This window comes from Apostichopus japonicus, chromosome 8 (assembly GCF_037975245.1).
Source record: "Apostichopus japonicus isolate 1M-3 chromosome 8, ASM3797524v1, whole genome shotgun sequence".
Lineage (NCBI taxonomy): Eukaryota > Metazoa > Echinodermata > Holothuroidea > Aspidochirotida > Stichopodidae > Apostichopus > Apostichopus japonicus.
This window is the reverse complement of record NC_092568.1, coordinates 8032591-8051494: the sequence shown is the minus strand read 5'-3', so window position 1 is coordinate 8051494 and position 18904 is coordinate 8032591. Positions and strand designations below refer to the sequence as shown.

At 35.0% G+C, this 18904-nt stretch overlaps 1 protein-coding gene across 4 annotated transcripts in view; it reads left to right on the top strand.

The window, feature by feature from the left end:
- Nucleotides 1-18904, top strand: part of LOC139971074 (serine/threonine-protein kinase D3-like) — a 60861-nt gene that overhangs the window by 24475 nt on the left and 17482 nt on the right. The window contains exons 4-8 of one of the 4 annotated variants that reach the window (XM_071977248.1): nucleotides 4907-5055; nucleotides 8742-8783; nucleotides 11535-11576; nucleotides 17613-17817; nucleotides 18347-18424. In XM_071977248.1, the coding sequence (XP_071833349.1) occupies nucleotides 4907-5055; nucleotides 8742-8783; nucleotides 11535-11576; nucleotides 17613-17817; nucleotides 18347-18424 (516 nt within the window). The remainder of the gene's footprint in view (nucleotides 1-4906; nucleotides 5056-8741; nucleotides 8784-11534; nucleotides 11577-17612; nucleotides 17818-18346; nucleotides 18425-18904) is intronic. The other 3 variants (XM_071977250.1, XM_071977249.1, XM_071977251.1) reach the window with 3 other exon arrangements.

Below are 18904 nucleotides of genomic sequence, written 5' to 3'. Positions count from 1 at the left end.
CCATTGAAGCACACATTTCCGTAGTCTTTACCTCTTGCATGTGTTTGAAATTGTCTTCCATATAAAAATTTGCAGTAGGCAGTATCTTCATTAGACATGTACATCAAGCGTTATGAACACCGACTTTTTTTCCCGTAAAAGAACACAAATTTTTCCATTGAGCAATTAAAAAATACAAAGGAACATTCATTGCTAATTCCACAAAACCCCAGAACCGTACAATTATATTTGGCCTTCTTTTTTTTTTGTCCCTCCTTTAACAATTAAAATAAATTCACTTTGACAATATAGCTTAACTATCAAAATATGCATGCCTGTCTGGTATGCTGCAGTATTTATGAATAAAAGACTTTTGGTGTGGCACATATCTAACATTACTATGGCAGCAGGTTGCTATAGTCTGAAGCTGTTTCAGTGAACCAAAAATACACACCAGACTGTGAAAGGTAAATAGCACATTTCTGAGAATTTTCAAAGTACTGTGTTCAGTCTGTCGCACAGTGCATTGTTACTGGTAGTGAATGGATTCTGTAGGTATGGCAACAAGTCTTTTATTCTTTGCTTCAGTTTTATTCTTTGCTTCAGTTGTTTGTTGTATACCAAAGTACAGTAACACTAAAACGTCCCAAAATTTATTTATTTTTTATAATTATTTAGAGTGAAAACAACCATGGAATGCCCAACTAAAGAGATGATAGATATTTAAGGCAATTTTTTTTTTTTGGGGGGGGGGGCTAGTACTGATCGCATCATCATTCCCTTGGTGTAAAAAATTAGTAATTAATGAGTTCTCATAATTGAATTATATGAATCATAATTAATTATGATATATAAATCATAACAGAATAGAAAACAGTGTAATATTGAAAAGAACAGATATTGCAAACCAGGAGTACACACATGTGGGTAAATACCCTTCATTGAAAAACTGGCAAGAATCGCACTAATGAACGATGATATAAACGACTATATGCAAATTTTTGTCGCTCGTTAACATCTTAGAAGCTTAATTTTTTGTTTTACTGTGGGTGGGTGAGTGGGTTTAATTGCTTGTTGCATACCGAAGGTCACAAGCAGTAATTACAAGACCTCAGACCTGTATGAAATTCTAACAGACCGAAGACAAATTTTATCATCTAACTGTCAGCTGATAATGTCATTTCTTTTGGGCCAGTATTCCAATACCAGCATTTCTGCTTTAGTTACTCCGTTCTCGAAAAGAATACCAGTGCAGGGATGTCAATTAAAATAAGGTTGAAGTAATCATGGCAATAGCTGAGGACTTTATAGGTGCCTGGAGTGAATTTGATGGCTTTGACATAAAACTGATAAATATGAGTCCTTGAGAAATATATACCAAACCCAACTATCATTAACAAAATTCACATTTTCATTCAGAGGAATTTACATTTGGAAGGAAAACCAACCATACACAACTTTATCAAAGTAGTTTTTTTTAATATGTACATGTATGTTTACATACTGTATAATTGAAATCGTAGTAAGTTGAAATCGTATGAAATTGTATGAATTGAAATCGTAGTATATATATATATATATATATATATATATATATAGAGTATATTCCAGACTAGCAATTCATTGCTTCGCCACTCAGAGTTTTGTGGATAGATCAACTCATCAGGCGATACAGCAGTGCAATATATATATATTATATGTATGCTTTAAAAAGCTTTCTATACAAAATAATTGCAAAAGTATTCCCTAGTCCCTACCATCAAAGGTTTCTATTATTATTATTATTATCATGATTATTATTATGATAATGGTTATCATTAATAATGATAATTATAATTATTCATCCAGGCCAGGAAATAAAAGTACCCCAAATGATGTGATTAGCTTCAAACAGCTAGTGACAGCTCGTGACATATGCAGACCTAATGTAACTGTTAGCATTTCAAAGTACTGCACAGTCTGTTAGTACATATATATCCAACTTTTCGCCTCAGTGGGGTCAGTCTTGTAGGAAAATAGGACGTTTCCTGTGTTACAGCTGGGTCGATCAGGAAGTTAAAGGTTTGCCAGTAACCTTATTTTTTAATTAATTAAATCACTTCCTTCAAGTTATGAAGAAAACTTCAAAAGGGCCCTGGGAAACATACCTTGAGTTTTTAAGAAGCTGATCATAATGTTTCATTTTTCACTAAATAATAAAGTTTGGGCTCCTTCTGGGTTCTCTTAAAGGCATTGAAGCCTCGCCCCAAACCGTGTGCGGCCATCTGAAAGTTAACTTTCTGTTGCTTGCAAGTGACGTTTTGTCTGTGTTGCTACAAAACGCAGACAGTAATGAAACGTGATACCTTGTTATCTTTAGCTGGACCTGAGATGTCCACCGCTGTATCGTTTGTATACTGTGCTGTGGGTATTGACCGCAGCTGTATGTACTGACTGTACACTAATTACCGACGGTAAAAAGCTGTGTGTGCATTTTCTGGGATCGATGGTGGTGTTTAACACTTCTGTTACACCTCATTCGAAACTAGGTCAAATTACCGGCATTAGACGTTTCTTTTTGCACGAGTCTTTATACCCTTTAAATAATAAAGTTCGGTCTCCTTCTGGATTCTCTTAAGTGTAAAATAATGTTGTTGTTTTTTTGTTGTTGTAGGGGAGCTGTTAAAGTCTTTATTTTCTTCCCAAAAATGCCGGTTACCTGATAATTGAATTTATCAATTATTCTTAAACATTTCAATTGAAACAGGGTCAGCTGAGGCTCTGCACATCAGAAGAAAGGTGTGACTTAAACGTTGAAGTTTGTATTGAAAAGAGAACCAACATTCTCAAGGTTTTAATACTCATTTGTGACATTTAATACGACAAAATAGCAGTACATTTTGTAATTTACATCATAGGGAAAGTTTCATTGTTATAACAACAATTGATCTATTGTTTTACGATTTTTCAAGTTGAGTTTGACTTTCCTTTTCCAGTGCTACTATACTATAATGCTACAATAAGTTATCACCACTCAAGATATATTGCATTGAATCAAAGTTCAAATCTACATATTTGGCTGGCTAAACCCTCGAATCTTCCTTGAAGTAGATGATAATAGGTGCCCTGTGATAGCTTAGTGGCAATTTATGTTCTTCAAAGGCTTTACATTCTTCTTATTGTCTTCATAATTATTTTTGAATGTATGCTTAGCTGCCAAGGTTCTCTGTATTTAGAATTCCAACAATATGCAACTTTCTTGAAGATTTTATTATTTCCTCTGTGAGGACGTGAGTTCAATATTTATCAGGAAAAATACAAAAAACATTCCAGCTGAATTGCCGTGATGATAAATTTTCACTCTAACTAGTACCTTGTAGCAACGGAATGTTGCCCACCGTTCGTTTGACAACTTTACATAGGTGTGATCATCAACCAATCAGAAAGCTTTGAAGTTTTCTCAGTCAAGTTTTAAGCTTTGAGGGTCAATAAAACATTGTATCCAAGTCTCTCTGAACTATACTTTTGATCACTAGTTGATCACTGGTGGTACAGTATGCACAATTTTGTTTGTAATTACCGAAAGAGGAGATCTTTTGAAGTTCATACTTTCACAGCTAGCACCTAGATTGAGTTTGACAATATCTTTGGAGATCATGTAGACGGTATAGATCACGCACATTGGGACTGATGTGTCGGCGCCCTCGGTAGAAACGTTCAAGATCTTTCATCATTTGATGAGAAAAGCTACTACTTTAAGATTTTGTTGATTTGCTTTCATCTTTTGATAGAGGCATGCCAAGTAATACAGTAGTGAATGAAGGGTATGTGTTACACCCTAAACTAAGATTTAAAAATAACACTCACTGGAAGGAAATACCCTGAAAGCAAAACATTTTTTTGGGGGGGGGGGGGGTGGAGAGGTTTGTGCTATTAGGTAGTAGATAATTTAAAGCCCTTCATGAAGATTGGTGATGAAAAAAATACATGAACTGCTGATCAATCTTTTAATACTTGAACTGGAAGCTTAACTTTCGGTCTTGAATCAATATTGTAAGTAGTAGTACTGTAGTAGGGATTTAGAGCATATTAAGTGGATGTACTTTATTCATTGAAATAACCCTTAAGACATAAAGCATGTGCATGGTTTTGGTTTTGATTCCTCTCGGCTTAAGGTATATATATGTGTGTGTGTATGTGTATGTATGTATCATTGTTGTACAATCTAGCTAAATCAATTAGTACAGTTTCAGTGAAACTAATGCTTAGTCGGTTGGCTTCCCTTAATAATAAACACTCCATTTAGGTCGTTTTCAGTGGAGTTTAGGTATCGCATCAACTCAACTGAGATCAATGTATGAAATTATTGCAAACACGATAAATCTCAAATAAGCTCCATTTCGTAATGGGAACTTGGACTTTTGTTCTTTTGTTTGGGTCATTGGTTAAATGTATGGATGAAAGAGGACACATATATAACTTTGTTAACATTTCTGTGTTGTGATGGAGGTCAAAGGTCACTTTACGAGTTGTACAGTCCTCATGATAAACCAATCAAGGTCAAGGTTGAATTTAGTTCGTGCGTATCATACAATATGAGTCTCCATAGTGAGTAAGCAGAAGTTCCACAATGCTTCATACTTTCTGATTGCACATGATTGCCTTCGAAAGTACGTTGGATTCTTTATACGCCAAGGTCTCTCTTAGACCAGCAAATGTTTGGTGTTACAGTCGAATGGGTTAAAGATGTAGGTCACATTTTATGTCTGGGTCCGCCGCCGTATCAGATGCTTGTTGACATTACATATGTACACAGGTGTGTCTAAAAGTAGACACAGTCTGTGATTTTTGCCATCTCACAGTGTGACGTTTTCCAATGTACTTTTATATAATGCAGTTCCTCTCTTTATCTCTATCGTTTTTTCTTATCTTTTCCCTCACTAACCAGGATGCGGAGGCAACTTTCATAAGCGATGCGCTTATAGAATCCCAAACAACTGCACCTTGTCACGACGAAGACATTCCTCTCTAACATATAGCTCTGCAACTCTACCTTGGACTTCATCAGACACTAACTTGGCTAACGATGAAACGGCTGTAAGTAACGAACGATTAGGTTAATTAATATATATATAGTAAGAAAACCCACATGCTGTGTCCATTCAGTGGTATGGTCAAGGCTATAGCTGCTTAGTTTGCTGTGATTTGGACATATATATATTGAAGGCTAATAGGGAAACCTTAGCCCGACAGGTGAAGCACTATAGAGTTAGGGGTCCACTTCATCATGGACACGGTCATGTGTGTTTCTTGTTATACGTACCAACGGTACCCGAGGCCCCTCATTTTATGGGGGGGGGGTCTACTTGCCTCTTGATGTAACCCTGAATATTCTGATGTCACACAGAATTCAAATAGGTTTGGATTTTATCTCAAGTGAAAAAGAAAAGTATTAAAAAATTTTTAAATTTTGGAAATTATTTTGTAATATTTATTTCCTTTAAGAAATATAAAGGAAATCCTTCTGGGTTCTTAGAAAATCTCTATTTCAACCAAAAAATATGTTTAAGTTTTGATGCCAGGTTCTCCCAGCATAGGCAGTCATCAGTCATCGAGGCACGCACAGACACGTTTTTGGAAGACGATCGTTATTCTACGACCTTACAATTACCTTACTGAGCTAATCTATTTGGTAAAGCTGCATTACTGGTGCCACGCTAAACACTGACTAACAAATATATATCCAGTAGGGTTGTTACAAAAACAAATGTTTCCTTGCTTATAGGTAGACTACACTCACGGTTATCATACCCTTCACCAAAAGGTGTCTCTTCTCATTGGTCAGTCTGTATAAATGAACACATGTAAATATAGCTTTTTATAAGCAGCTTGTGAACCTTGCAAAATTGTAATACAGAGAGAAATTGAAAAAAAAATTATATAAAAAAAAAAAAAAAACAGAGGAAAGTTTCATTGGTCAAACATTGGGTCTTCAAAGCTTGTTCCATAGCTGAGATGTACAGTTTAGACACTATATAACTACTGGTCTGGCCTGATGATGAATCCAAGGTTATATTTGATATTTTTGTCATATTTTAATAGTGGGAACAGGGGATCTTTAGTTTTGTTGGGTGACAGGTGCTGGTGCATTCCCTCATTAGGTGGTACTTGATTAATTAGTAAGCTTTATTTCTCATTCTCTTTTGTTAACCAGTGTGAAACTGTGGGACATTACATTTTGCGGCAAGTTTAGCACTCTTTCAGACCTGAACCGTCGGCAGTTCCCGGTTACTGCGGTAGTTTTAGTGTCATTAGTTAATAATAAGTAGAAAGCTGAAGGTGTGGTAATAAGTGCACATTATATACATAAGTAGTCCTTTCATAGAGTAGTAGTACCTCGGCTCAGGTCAACATTCATCAGGGTATTCAAATTCTTCTATGTCATAGGTTAAATGCTGCCCAAGCCTTCAACACACAAACAGTTTAAAGCCACATAGAAATAACCTGGAGTGGCAGTGCCATACATGTATTATTATCAAGTAGAGTGTATAAGTTAGTAATATTACATGCAATGAGTAAATTCTGACAAGCTCCAGCCGAAATTTAGAGTACATTGTAAACATAGCCACCACACACTATTCGTAGCGCCCAAGTTTTGTGGAATGCTTGCCAATCAGGTTTTACAGATGATATGAGCCTGCATGGTTGGGCTCATTTGTGGTCCATTCTTCAGCAATGAAAAGCCCATGGAAGCAGACCTTGAGATCTAGCATCTCGGTCTGTTTGGTTGAGGTATGAGAATGCAAGGTGGGAGGAAGAGGCCTTGCATAATTAACCTGAATTACTTGCACTGCAAGCCAATTAATTCTTCACACCTGATATTCACTTAATGCGATGCAATATTCCCATCATATGATCTTGTCACCTGTGTTACCCACTTATATTAACCCACCCTAGATGTTACCCACCTATGTTACACCTATGTTATGGATGATCTGTTAAAATATTTTTATAGATAGGCCTACAGTAGATTTTACCATATTTGTGTATGTAAAGTATGGTCAATTGGAGCAAAGCAATTATGACCTTTGAACCATGTAGAAATGTTTGGGTTAACATGTGATATTCCACTTAGCATGTGTGACGCTGGTGCAAATCTGCTGTTCCTGAGTCATCACGAATCTATTTTGACCTCACGTTGACCCATTTTGTGCTCCACCTCAGAATATTAAAGGAAGGAAAGGTGTAAAATGAGTACTTTGTCTCAAGAACTGAACCTCACATGGATCACTGGCACAGTGTCCTAAACTTATACACATGTGTATTCTGTTACTGTATTGGTGGAATTTTAATTCATTTGAAATGTCTGCTTGAGACTTAAGTAAACAGATATAAAACTAATATTAAACAAGACAGTCTAGTCTGGGTTGAGATCTTCATGTCAACTCCATACACAGTTACATTAAAACAAAGATCTAGAATAATGAAGAATACAGTCACACGTTACTGGAAATATGTAAAGCCAATTAATTACATATTGTCCTGTGTTAGTGGTCATTTCTCATACAGCTGATGATAGGTTGGTTGAAACATCTGTGTGCATTGTGACTTGCAGTCGGTGAAGAACCAAATTATTTTGGCACCCTACGTTGACTGGGTTTCATATCTTTAGTCATTGTTTTTAACTTTTTACACTTAAGTGGTGTAGATATTATTATTATTATAATTATTATTGATAACAGTCTAGTGGGAGGTGTCATCTGGATGGATAAATATTCCAACAGCCAAGGTTTAAAGTATCCCCGATTTTTTTTTGTGGCTTTTGTAGCTCATCGTACAGCTTTATATAGCTCTATGGGCCTGAGCCTGGATCTTGCAGTACTTCCTACTCTGATTGTTATCAAAACGTTAATATTTGTATATAAAGAGAGCTATGTACACTTAAACACTGTTGGCATATAAGTATGACACATTAAATCAATCACTTCTAATGTATCTGTTAGAATAGATAAATTGTGTATAAATAGTTCCCTATAGATAAAGAAACCAAGACAAAGGAGAAAGAAAAACAAAGACAGAAAAAAAGAGCTGTCGTTGAAATTGTAAATAGATAGAGATACGAAGACTCGAGAATAAGGAACCTGTTGAGTCTGCAGTTTTCTATTGCTCAGTGGCAATGTGTTGAGCTTCTCGTTACTTTCTTTTCTTGCAGTCTAAAAATGTACACAAAAAGTCGTAATACTGATTCAATGATGCACACATGTATGTACTGATTGTTTTTTAAATTTTTTATTAAAGTAACATTCAAAATGTGTCGGCTGGAAAGTATGTCAAGTATGTCAATCTTGGAAATGGCAACATGGACGTCATGTTATTTGACACATTATGAGCATATCAAAGCACATTATAAGCATATCAAAGCATAGATGTAGTCTCCATTAAATCCCAAAGTTAACTAACATACAAACATATCTCTTCTGGAAACCTTTTCCATTTATTGAATGATGGAACAGGTTTTTTTTTTCATAGAAGATTTTTCCATAGAAGAATCAAACCTTTTTTTAAAGATTTTTCCAGTGGTGTATGTATTGGGTTGGTGGGGTACTTTTTACCTGAAGGAGGTGGGTGGGGAGGGGGTCGACTAGAAGCCATCCCATATTTTTCAGGGATTCTTCGTGAGCTACTGTATTGAAGCACTACTGAGAGTCAGTGTTCAGGGACACACCATGTTGGGTGTGCTGAGAAAAGCCCTTAAATTGTCTTTTCTCTGTTCTTAAATTCAGGATGGTTCTTGGACACCACCGAGTTTGTCTACTTCGGAATTGGTAACTATTTGAACCCCTCTCAAATAGTCATGTGTATAACCAAGTTTTTAATTTCAAATTTTTGGACTGCCATCGTAACCAAGTTGCTAAATGAAAATTTGTAGTAAATAACAGCTTGGCTCTTAAAAGTAACAGAACAAATTTTTGCTTCAGTGAAATTGTGTCATCTTTGAACAGAACACTTTCCATTCAATCCATGCTGTATGTCCTTTTCAAACGAAAAAAGAGCAACTTGATTTAGAAAGGTATGTTTGAAGGTGTTTATATTAGCCCATACATGTGCCAAATGTAGGAACACTGTTAGTGCTAATCTTGTAATTTGCTGCTAAAAGTTAACTATATTTCATTTTTATTATAATACAGAATGAATAGCTTCATATAGAGATTTTTACGTTTTAGTTGACTTAATATTTTTTTTTTCCAGCTTTTTGCATCAATTCTGCTTATTATTAGCCTGCGTAATCATCTAAATATTATTTTACGTTTTACTACATTGTTTTTTTTTTCCCTTCTATTTTTTTTTGTCTATTTTTTTTTTGTCACACAAATATCTTGCATTGCCTTTTGTAACACTAAAACCTACTATAATCAATAACAGCAAACTTTATCCCAAAATTAAAGACTGTCCTTCCCGAGGACATTCTGTGCACATTCGTCAGTTGAGTTTAGATATGAACTTTTTAAGTTTCACTCTCACCTCTAGTAGCCAATCCAGATAGCTTACATAATAATATCATGTTGCAACAAAAAAGAAGAAGAAGAAGATTTTTTTTTCAGGGTGCTGCTAGGATTAAAACTACCATGACCTTTGCAGCTCTGTATGGAGGAAAGCCTTTATAGTATCAACGAGAAGAGTTGTTCAATAGTTTCATCTCACTTTGATAGGCTGTAAATCCAAGACAGAGGTCACATGGCCTATTTTGGTGGCACTTTTGAGCGCTTTGCTCTATTTAGTAAGTTCTGTCACATAATCAAGTGACAAAATATATAAGACTAGTACCTGTATTTGTGGAGCTGACATCAGTTTATGTTTTTCAATGGGAAAAATGAGCGACTATCGTTAATGGTTTAAAACAGTAGAGCAAGTGAGTATCGAAAGTAGAGGGCTATGTGGCTTGGTAGCCAGGCTTGCCCATTGAAATGATGTAAGGAAAGCGTACTCTTGATAGAGACAGTTTCTAAAGAAACGCATATTTTGTACCATAAGTTTGGTTTCTCCATTTCAGGCATAAAAAGGAAAGGAATTTGACCCTCATTTAAAAGTATATTCATTTCAAGACCTGAACATGAATGTTATGTATGAAATTATTAATAAATAGAGAGGAGTTTCTTCCAATTGGGGGGTATGGGGGAGGGTGTGGGGGGAGTGTAAGAGGGGAGTGTAAGAGAAGGGAGAAATTATGCTGCAAACCCAATCAGTTGCTTTAGTCCTGCAGTTGTAACATCAAATCCTAAGTTTGCTTCAAATATGTGATGTCACACACATACAGCATTTCATACAGCCCGATAGAGTGCTGTTGTATAACATGCAGGACCAGTTTTTGGTTCTGATGCTTTTCATCCATCAGAATCTATGCCGTCAAGTCGGCGTACGCGTGTATGTGCGTTTGTGTTTATATGTGTGTGTTTGTATGTGAGGCCTTAGCTTGTAAACACTGTATCTCAAGAAGGAAATATATGAATGATTTCACACTTGGTTTATATGTTGGTCAGGATCAGTAGATGATCCCTGTTGTCTTTGGTGGGGCTATCATGCATATTTATGAGTGGGCGGGACTTAAACGTAAAATTCTTAAAATGTCAATTTCTCTTCAACCGTATGTCCGATTGAGTTTACACTTTTTATGGTGATGTAACTACATAGCAAGTACATGTTTCTTTGCAATAACCATTTTGAACTTATGAATATTCATGAGTGGATGGGGCTTACTGGGAAATCTACAGAAATAGCTTGTAACCATGGCATCTCAAATACATGTTGAATCAATGTTGTACTCAGTAAGTAGATGCCCCATGATGTGTAGATGTGCCCTATTGTTATTGGCTCCCATCTCATGAATAGTAATGAGTGGGCAGGGCTTCAATGAAATTCTTAAAATGTCAATATCTCTTCAAGCCTATGTTCAATATAGTTCTTGGTATGGTGATGTAACTGCATAGTTGTACAAGTTCATGTTCTTTGCTACGACAATTTTACTTCATCAATATTCATGAGTGGCTGGGGCTTACTTGAAAGTCGTCAAACACAGCTTGTTGATATCTCCGAAGACACAAGTTGAATCAAATGTCATACGTGGGTAGGTAGATGACCTATGATGATTAGATGTGCCCTTTTGTTTCTAGTACCCTATCTCATGAATATTAGTGAGTGGGCAGGACTTACCATAAAATTTCTTAAAATGTCAATTTTGCTGCAACCATGTGTCCGATTTAGTTTACACTTGTTACGGTGATGTAACTACATAGTATATACATGTATGTCCTTTCAACAACAATTTTTACCTCGTTAATATTCATGGTGGTCGAACCTTAAAATGGGAAATTGTCCAAAAACAAACATGATGTCTCAACAACCACAAGCTTTATACATTTGAACTTGGATAATACAATGTAAGTATATAGATACAGTACATCTTTATGAGATCATAAAATTTGAGCTCAGCTTGTTGAGATACAGCTGAAGGTTTATCTCGGCATTTGCAATCATCCATGTACTGTACATACTCTCATCTTCTATTCAAATTTCTGCAGTCCATTGACATGGGAGTCTTATCTCGCACTATACGGTCACAGGTAAGAATATGGTCGCAGCCATTATGCTGTATATATAATTATCATGGATAACTTCGTCAGTGCTTCCAAACAAGTTCAAAGGTGCAAAACGGAAATTGACAAAGGTGATGGGGATTGACTAACAGTTCTATTGAGGTGTAAGCTAAATCCTGCCCCCCTTCCCTTAGCCCCTCCCCCTCCCAACATCCCAGCTACTGTACCTCTTTAGCTATGGTGGCCCTTGATAAATATTTTCCCATGTATTGCTAGAATGATTGCAGTATGTTTGTATTTTGTATGTATTTTAGATCCTCCTCCAGGAACTCGAGAGCCTGATTGGCTTATCAAAGCCGCAAGCTGACCGAAGTCAGTCTCTTACATTCATATTTAACGTCCATGATTATGAATTGTCAATTGTCAACAACACTGTGTCTGGACGACATTCATTAATCTTGGAGCGACTCGAACCGGGGACCCAATATGATTGGAAGGCACCGGCTTTAACCACTGAGCTAACACTCCACAGTGTGCAAAACTCCAGAGCCCTCTTTAGGCAGAAATAATATCCTAGAAATATCATAGGTCCAAGAAAGAAAAAAAATTAAACAGTTGAGTCTGAGCAACGTTTCTATAGCTTTCCGGTTTCAAGATATTCACCTTAAAAATATGCTAAATGTCTGCAATGCTCCTTTAAGGCTAAATCGACAGTATCTTTGACCCTTCCCCCCCCCCAACCTGGCTCCCGAGCACAGGCCATAATGTTAACCCATCATGTTTTTATTTTTTATTATAAATTCTAATAACTCAACCACACTGTGTTCTTTTAACTTCATAATAAATCATGGAACACCCTTGGATGACATTGAACACCATTTGGCCCTTTGTGATGCGCTTTAAACGTGCCATTTGAGGACTTAAAATGCCTTCAAGTTATGAATAAATCCCCAACAATCCAATTCCCCTGGGTATTCGGTGATGGTTAAGGGTCACAACGTTCATGTATTTATTCATGTGTTTTTACATCATTCATGTTTGCGATAACCACAGAATTTATTTCAATATAATCCAATTTGATGTTATCTGCCAGAGAATACTTCCATTGAAACCATTTTTTTTTTATTAAAACCCTTTGTCAGATATATGTTTAATGAGTCTCTGTGCAATGAAAGAAAGATGTACACCTCATATACAATATCAAAGTTAATTAATATTAGTGCCAGTACCAGTTTCTTAGTTAATACATTATCATACGTCATGTTTTCATGTTGTTATTTTCCTGTTTAGTGCAAAGAATATCTGTATGTAAGGTTCCAAAAGACCTTGGCATCAATATTCATGAGCGGTGTAAGCCCCCACCCCCCCCCAGAACTGTTTCAGAATTGTTTCAGAACTGTATCTCCATTGTAATGGAGTGATTATAGATTTCAATTAAAAGGAAGAGAAAGTCCTTCATTGCATGAAACATATTTTCTGATTATATATTTATTAGGTAAATACCATCATAAACGATTATAAAAATAAAAAAATTACTTTCAGGTCATTGATAAAGGGCTTCATTTTGCTACATAAAACTTTTATGTTTGGTCAAATTTTAATGGGGAGATGCTTTGTCACACCAAATTTGATTTTGTTTTCATTTGTGAATTGAAGAATCCATTTTTTTCATTTCCTTTGATCTCCTTTGATATGAATATAAGTCTGATATCTGCTTAATTAAGTTAAGTAATGTTTATTAAAAATAAATCCATGAAATATTGTTGATACTTTTATGGAATCTGGACTACAGGAAACAATTAAAAGGCAGCCATGACACAATATTAGAATTAATGGATTGTACAGCTGTTCGAGTTTGATGATGAATTTTGTGTTGGTTTAAAGGGACGTTCCCAGTGTCACAGAATGTGAAGCTTTATATGGAGAAGAAGAAAAAAAATTCCACATTGATAGTTGAAAACTTAGTAAAAACTTTAAATTTTGAGACATAAAATGGGGCATTCTGAGGTTTATTTAGGCTATAAAATTAGGCCCAACTGCAAGTTTTTGCTTTGAATTTTTTGTGTGGGGTTGAAAGGGCCATCGAGTACACACACCCCCCCCCCTCCCCCACACACACCTGTGGATCCTCACCTGGTTACAGTTTTGACATCCAAAGTTAATAGAAGATACCAAAGTATCAATAACTGAACATAAAAAAAGATTGTGCATTCTTGTCATTATTTACATGCTATAACGTGCATGTACTGAGAAAACAGAAGGGCTTGGTGGAAACTGTAGTTTGAGTTTGCGTCTTGTGTTTACAACAATCACAACGATTTCACTAGCATTTGTTCTTCACAAAATTTGGAACCATGCATGTCCTTCCATCTGACTCGGACACATCGCTATGGTCCCGATACATGTGAATCTCACTGTTGTATTATATTGATAGACGTGGCAATTAGTCAATTACCAATGAAGCTGACAAAGTATAGAAAACCATCTTCATGGGTTAATGAATTATGCAATATTACTGAAAATTTGTGCATACTCAGGCCATGGTAAAAATGTTATATACATTTTTCCTTTGAATTAATTTGCTTGGATCTGACATGAATGAAACATGTTATTTTTTCAGGGCTTCATGACTTGAAGGCTTCTAAAAGTAAATTCATGTCTTGCCACATCCTTCCTCCATTTCCCAAAAATATCATGCAATTTATTTTTGGATGTCAAAATATCAGTTATGGCAAATTAAAGAGCATGTTAATTACTCACTCAGCTTGGTGTGTTGATCTTAAAGTCTCAACCTTCAGTAGTAATAAGCCTCAAATTTTTAAGGTTGCTTAAAATTGTTTTAAAAAAAACACATTCAAAAGTACTTTCCAGGAGGATATGACCCTAAAATATATCCACCCCTCCCCCCCCCCCCCAAAAAAAAAAGGAGCAAAAATTTAGTCTACAATCAAGTTGCCCAGTGAGGTTATAAATGCTTTGAAAATAGTAGTAAAATTTGTTGAAGTTCGAGAATGTGGTGACCATTATGTGACTCTAGCATATTTTGGGTCAATAATGATGACCTTTTTATAATTCCTTACATTTGGGGCAAATTTGGGGAAAATATGCCTACATAACAAAATACTTTTTCCATGCAGTTGGTATTGCAGTAGTAGCATTTTCTTAAAAATATATTTTTTTTCTTCAAAAAGGTGAAAGGGTAAACTTTAAAACTCTGACATTATAACTTATTCACAATTATTGATCATCCATAAATTGTGATGATGTGATTGAAATTCATTGTTCAGCGATAAGTTCCATTTTTAATTATAAGAAGGAATACAAAAACTGACTTGAGTTTTAGCAAAAAACATTCGTAACAGAGATATTTGCCCGAATCTCTGTGATGAGAAGAGTATTAATACTGTGTAGACTAAAGTCAAGAAAAACATCATAGTACTGAAATGAAAACTTCTAATCACTTGTTGATCATTTGACATATTATTTAAAACACTTTGATGTGTAAAAATTGCTTTTCATTTTATTTTTGAAGTGCATAAATGCCCTAGCACTAAGTGGACTCTCAACATAGGATCCCCCTGTACTGTCCAAATTAATGATTTGATCCTATTAAAAAAATAATCTTCACCTTGATATATCTTACAGAATGTAGTAAAATTTGTGGTGAAGTTTGAGAATGTGGTGACTATTATGTGACTTTATAGCATATATGGGGTCAATAATGATGAACTTTTTATAATTCCATACATCCTATGTAAAAAAAAATTGTCACCTTGAAATATCTTACAGATTCATTATAAAGACAAAGATACAAATCTGAAGGCAAATCATCACATCTCTGTTTTTTCACTCTTTTTCTTTTTTTTTATCTGAAATAAAAGTTGACTTTGTAAGAAACAAAATTTCTGCATTGTTGTGGCCTTGTGGGGACTTAAATATTTCTAAAAACCAAGGGTATTTATCAAATGTTGACTAATATCTATACAACATAAGTTACTGCTGTAAGTTTAACCATATTTTATACTATAACGAGGAATTTGTTAATCATTTACTAAATATCACTCATAACATATAGTTTCTTCACCCATCTATCACTGCTTGTTTACTAACTATTTACAAATACGTTTAAGTTATTTATTGAAAGTATATATCTTTCTGTCAGGATTGATAAATTTCTGTTCCCCCCCCCCCCCCCCACCAAAAAAGCAGCCATGAAAGTCTGTTATTACTGGAATAAATGTTTCAATTTCTTTCAGACATTTATAATCGATAGACTGTCCTGCTTTATAGTACTACACTTGCTCCTCATTTTACAACTTATGATTTTTAATATTTTTTTTTTTGAGCTGCTGCCTGTTTAAAGTGATACGTTGTCCACAGTATCTTTCACTCACTGGTTACTTTCTCAGGTTATAATGCACTCACTCCTTCATATTAACCACCTAAGCCTTTTTTCCTTTTCATGCTAATCACAACTAAAATAATTACTGACAAATTTAAACTTACAAATATAGCGCTAAGCATAGCCAGATAGTGCCATAGCAATGCATAAGATGTATGAAATTTGTCTGTAAAATTTAAAAAGATTGTTATTTAATTATGTGTAACCGGTGATGGAAGTGCTAATGTTATTCATACCTCTTTTAAATTCTTTATATATTAAACATCCATTGTCTTTGTGTTGTCAGGGTAAGGCAATAACAGGGCTGGTAATAACATTTTCACTGTATTCTAACATCAGATTTGATATTTTTGAGTCCTGTAAGTGCAGTATCATATATATATATGCCTAATGCTTTCATTCGGTTATCAGTGCTGGTCACATATTCAGCGCTGTTTGGAAAATCTGCCAGCGTTTCTGTCATATTTTTCTCCCTGACGACGGATCTTATCGAGCCTGTCATCTGCTCTTCCGGTTACAAAACTTCCTTCATTACCCACATTTTATATCATATGTTGGAATACTTTTTACATAAGTTTCATATAAAAAAAAATGAAAGTGACAAAATAATAAAAATCCTTGAAAAAAAATGTTGATATAGAGTACTTGTGAGTACGAGTACAAAAGGCCAAATTATTACACACATTCAAAGTAAATTTGGGACCTAGTACTCTAGATTTGTACATTAAACTATAAAATTGCCTTTGGTTTTAGTTTAATACAGTGGTTGGTGATGCAACACCAGGCTATTAAAGGTAAACTTTACAAAACACTTGTGTGAAAATCATCTTTTCAGCCATCTGATGATGGTATCAATATATTGGTTATCAAACAAACTTATCCAGTAGGAAAAGACTTTTTTGAATAATACTTGAGAAATATTTTCAGTTGACCTGTTGAGTCTCCAAAACCAAATTATAAATTTATTCTTCCAAGCACCAAGAAATATTTTCAGTTGACCTGTTGAGTCTCCAAAACCAAATTATAAATTTATTCTTCCAAGCACCCTCCCCCCTCCTCCTCCCTAGATATTTGTAGTGAATTGAAAGGATGGTCTTACTCTCTGGTACTATAAAACATGTTTCTACATTTGGTGGCACTTCTATTCAAATATATTTCCACATACATGTGATGCTGAACAGGAAGCATGAATTGTGTATAAAATGGTAATTTTAACATGAAATACTGTACATTTAAAACTAGCATTCAGAATTTTTTCCAACATCAAGGAAATAGTACTATTAAGAATATTTCAGTATTTAATAAATATCTCCTTAGCATTTATTTAGGTCAAAGAAATTTTGTGAATGATATATGATAGCTCTGCCTGAGTTGGAAATCTGCAACATATATTATTAAAAAAACATGAAACAAATTACTGAAATATTTTCCTTAAAACTCAATATGCAGCCTTAACATTTGAACAACGATGATTCAGATTTTTTTTTTTTTGATATTTTTTATAAATCCACACTCTGCCCTTTGGTCATTATATAGACTTTTATCCTTACTATCAAGTGAGGTAAAAATCAGGTTTATGCCAGATGGTACATGGATTATGGATGGATTATTCACTGATTTGTTTCTCCCTCTTTATCACGGTTAATCTTCTTCCTTCTCAGAGTTTGCTTAGCAGTGCATCGTACAGTTTAAGGGACAGGCGATCTCCATCAGTGAGTGGGCGCCCTCTGTGGGTGGAGAAAGCTGTCCAGGGTCGTATTAAAGTCCCACATACGTTCATGGTGCATAATTATACAACTCCAACGCTTTGTCAGTTCTGTAAGAAGTTGTTGTATGGCATATTCCGCCAAGGAGTCCAGTGTAAAGGTAGTGTATATATATATATATATACATACATATATATACATATATATGCATGTATTTACTCCCTATTTGCCACATCACAAGTGCATAATTAATTAGGTATTCCAATCTGTATTTGTTAAATATACATTGTCTTCTGCCAAAAAAATGTCTTTGGGAGATTTATATTTTTGGGATAGAAATTGTCTGCAGAAATTATGTTTAATTGGTTATCATTGAAAACTGCATCCTAACTAAAAAGCAGTCAGTCAGGCTTTTCAGATTACCACATGGTGTTATTAAAAATGCACTTAGTTGTACTCTAAACAATGACTGTTTAGGTACCCCCAAAATTCCTATTCAATGTTTAATATTACGGTATTTAGCCTAATACTGGTATTATTAATTCTACCTTTCATTTGATCCTATCCGGTCCACGTTTTATTTTTTATAAATCCCTAACCGAACCTTCAGTTGTTATAGCTGCATTGAAGTTGACCACAGTATGTGACTGTTTCCTGTGTATTTTGCCCTCTTTTTCTTCTCCTCATAGACTGCAAGTTTAACTGCCATAAGAAATGTGCTCCATTAGTACCAAGAGACTGTCTAGGGGATGCTCCTCTCCTAGAAGGTAAAGTATTTCTCCAGATTCTGTTTCAAGGAGAACCAATTAGGGTTCAGTGAAAAAAAAAAAAAAAAATAGTTGTTACAACCATGAATATGTATAATATTTGCCATTTTACTTTAAATTATGGTTCAGAGGAGCAGGGTTTAATTGATGCTTAAATATATTATCAAGCTTTAAAGGGTGTGAAGACTCGCAAAAAAGAAACGTCTAATGCCATTAATTTGACCTAGTTTCGAATGAGGTGTAACAGAAGTGTTAAACACCACCATCGATCCCAGAAAATACACACACAGCTTGCTACCGTCGGTAATTAGACACTAGTGTACAGTTAGTACATACAGCTGCGGTAAATACCCACAGCACAGTATACAAATGATACAGCGATGAACATCTCAGGTCCAGTTAAAGAAAACAATTAAGGTATCATGATTCATTACTGTCTGCATTTTGTAGCAACACAAACAAAACTTCACTTGCAAGCAA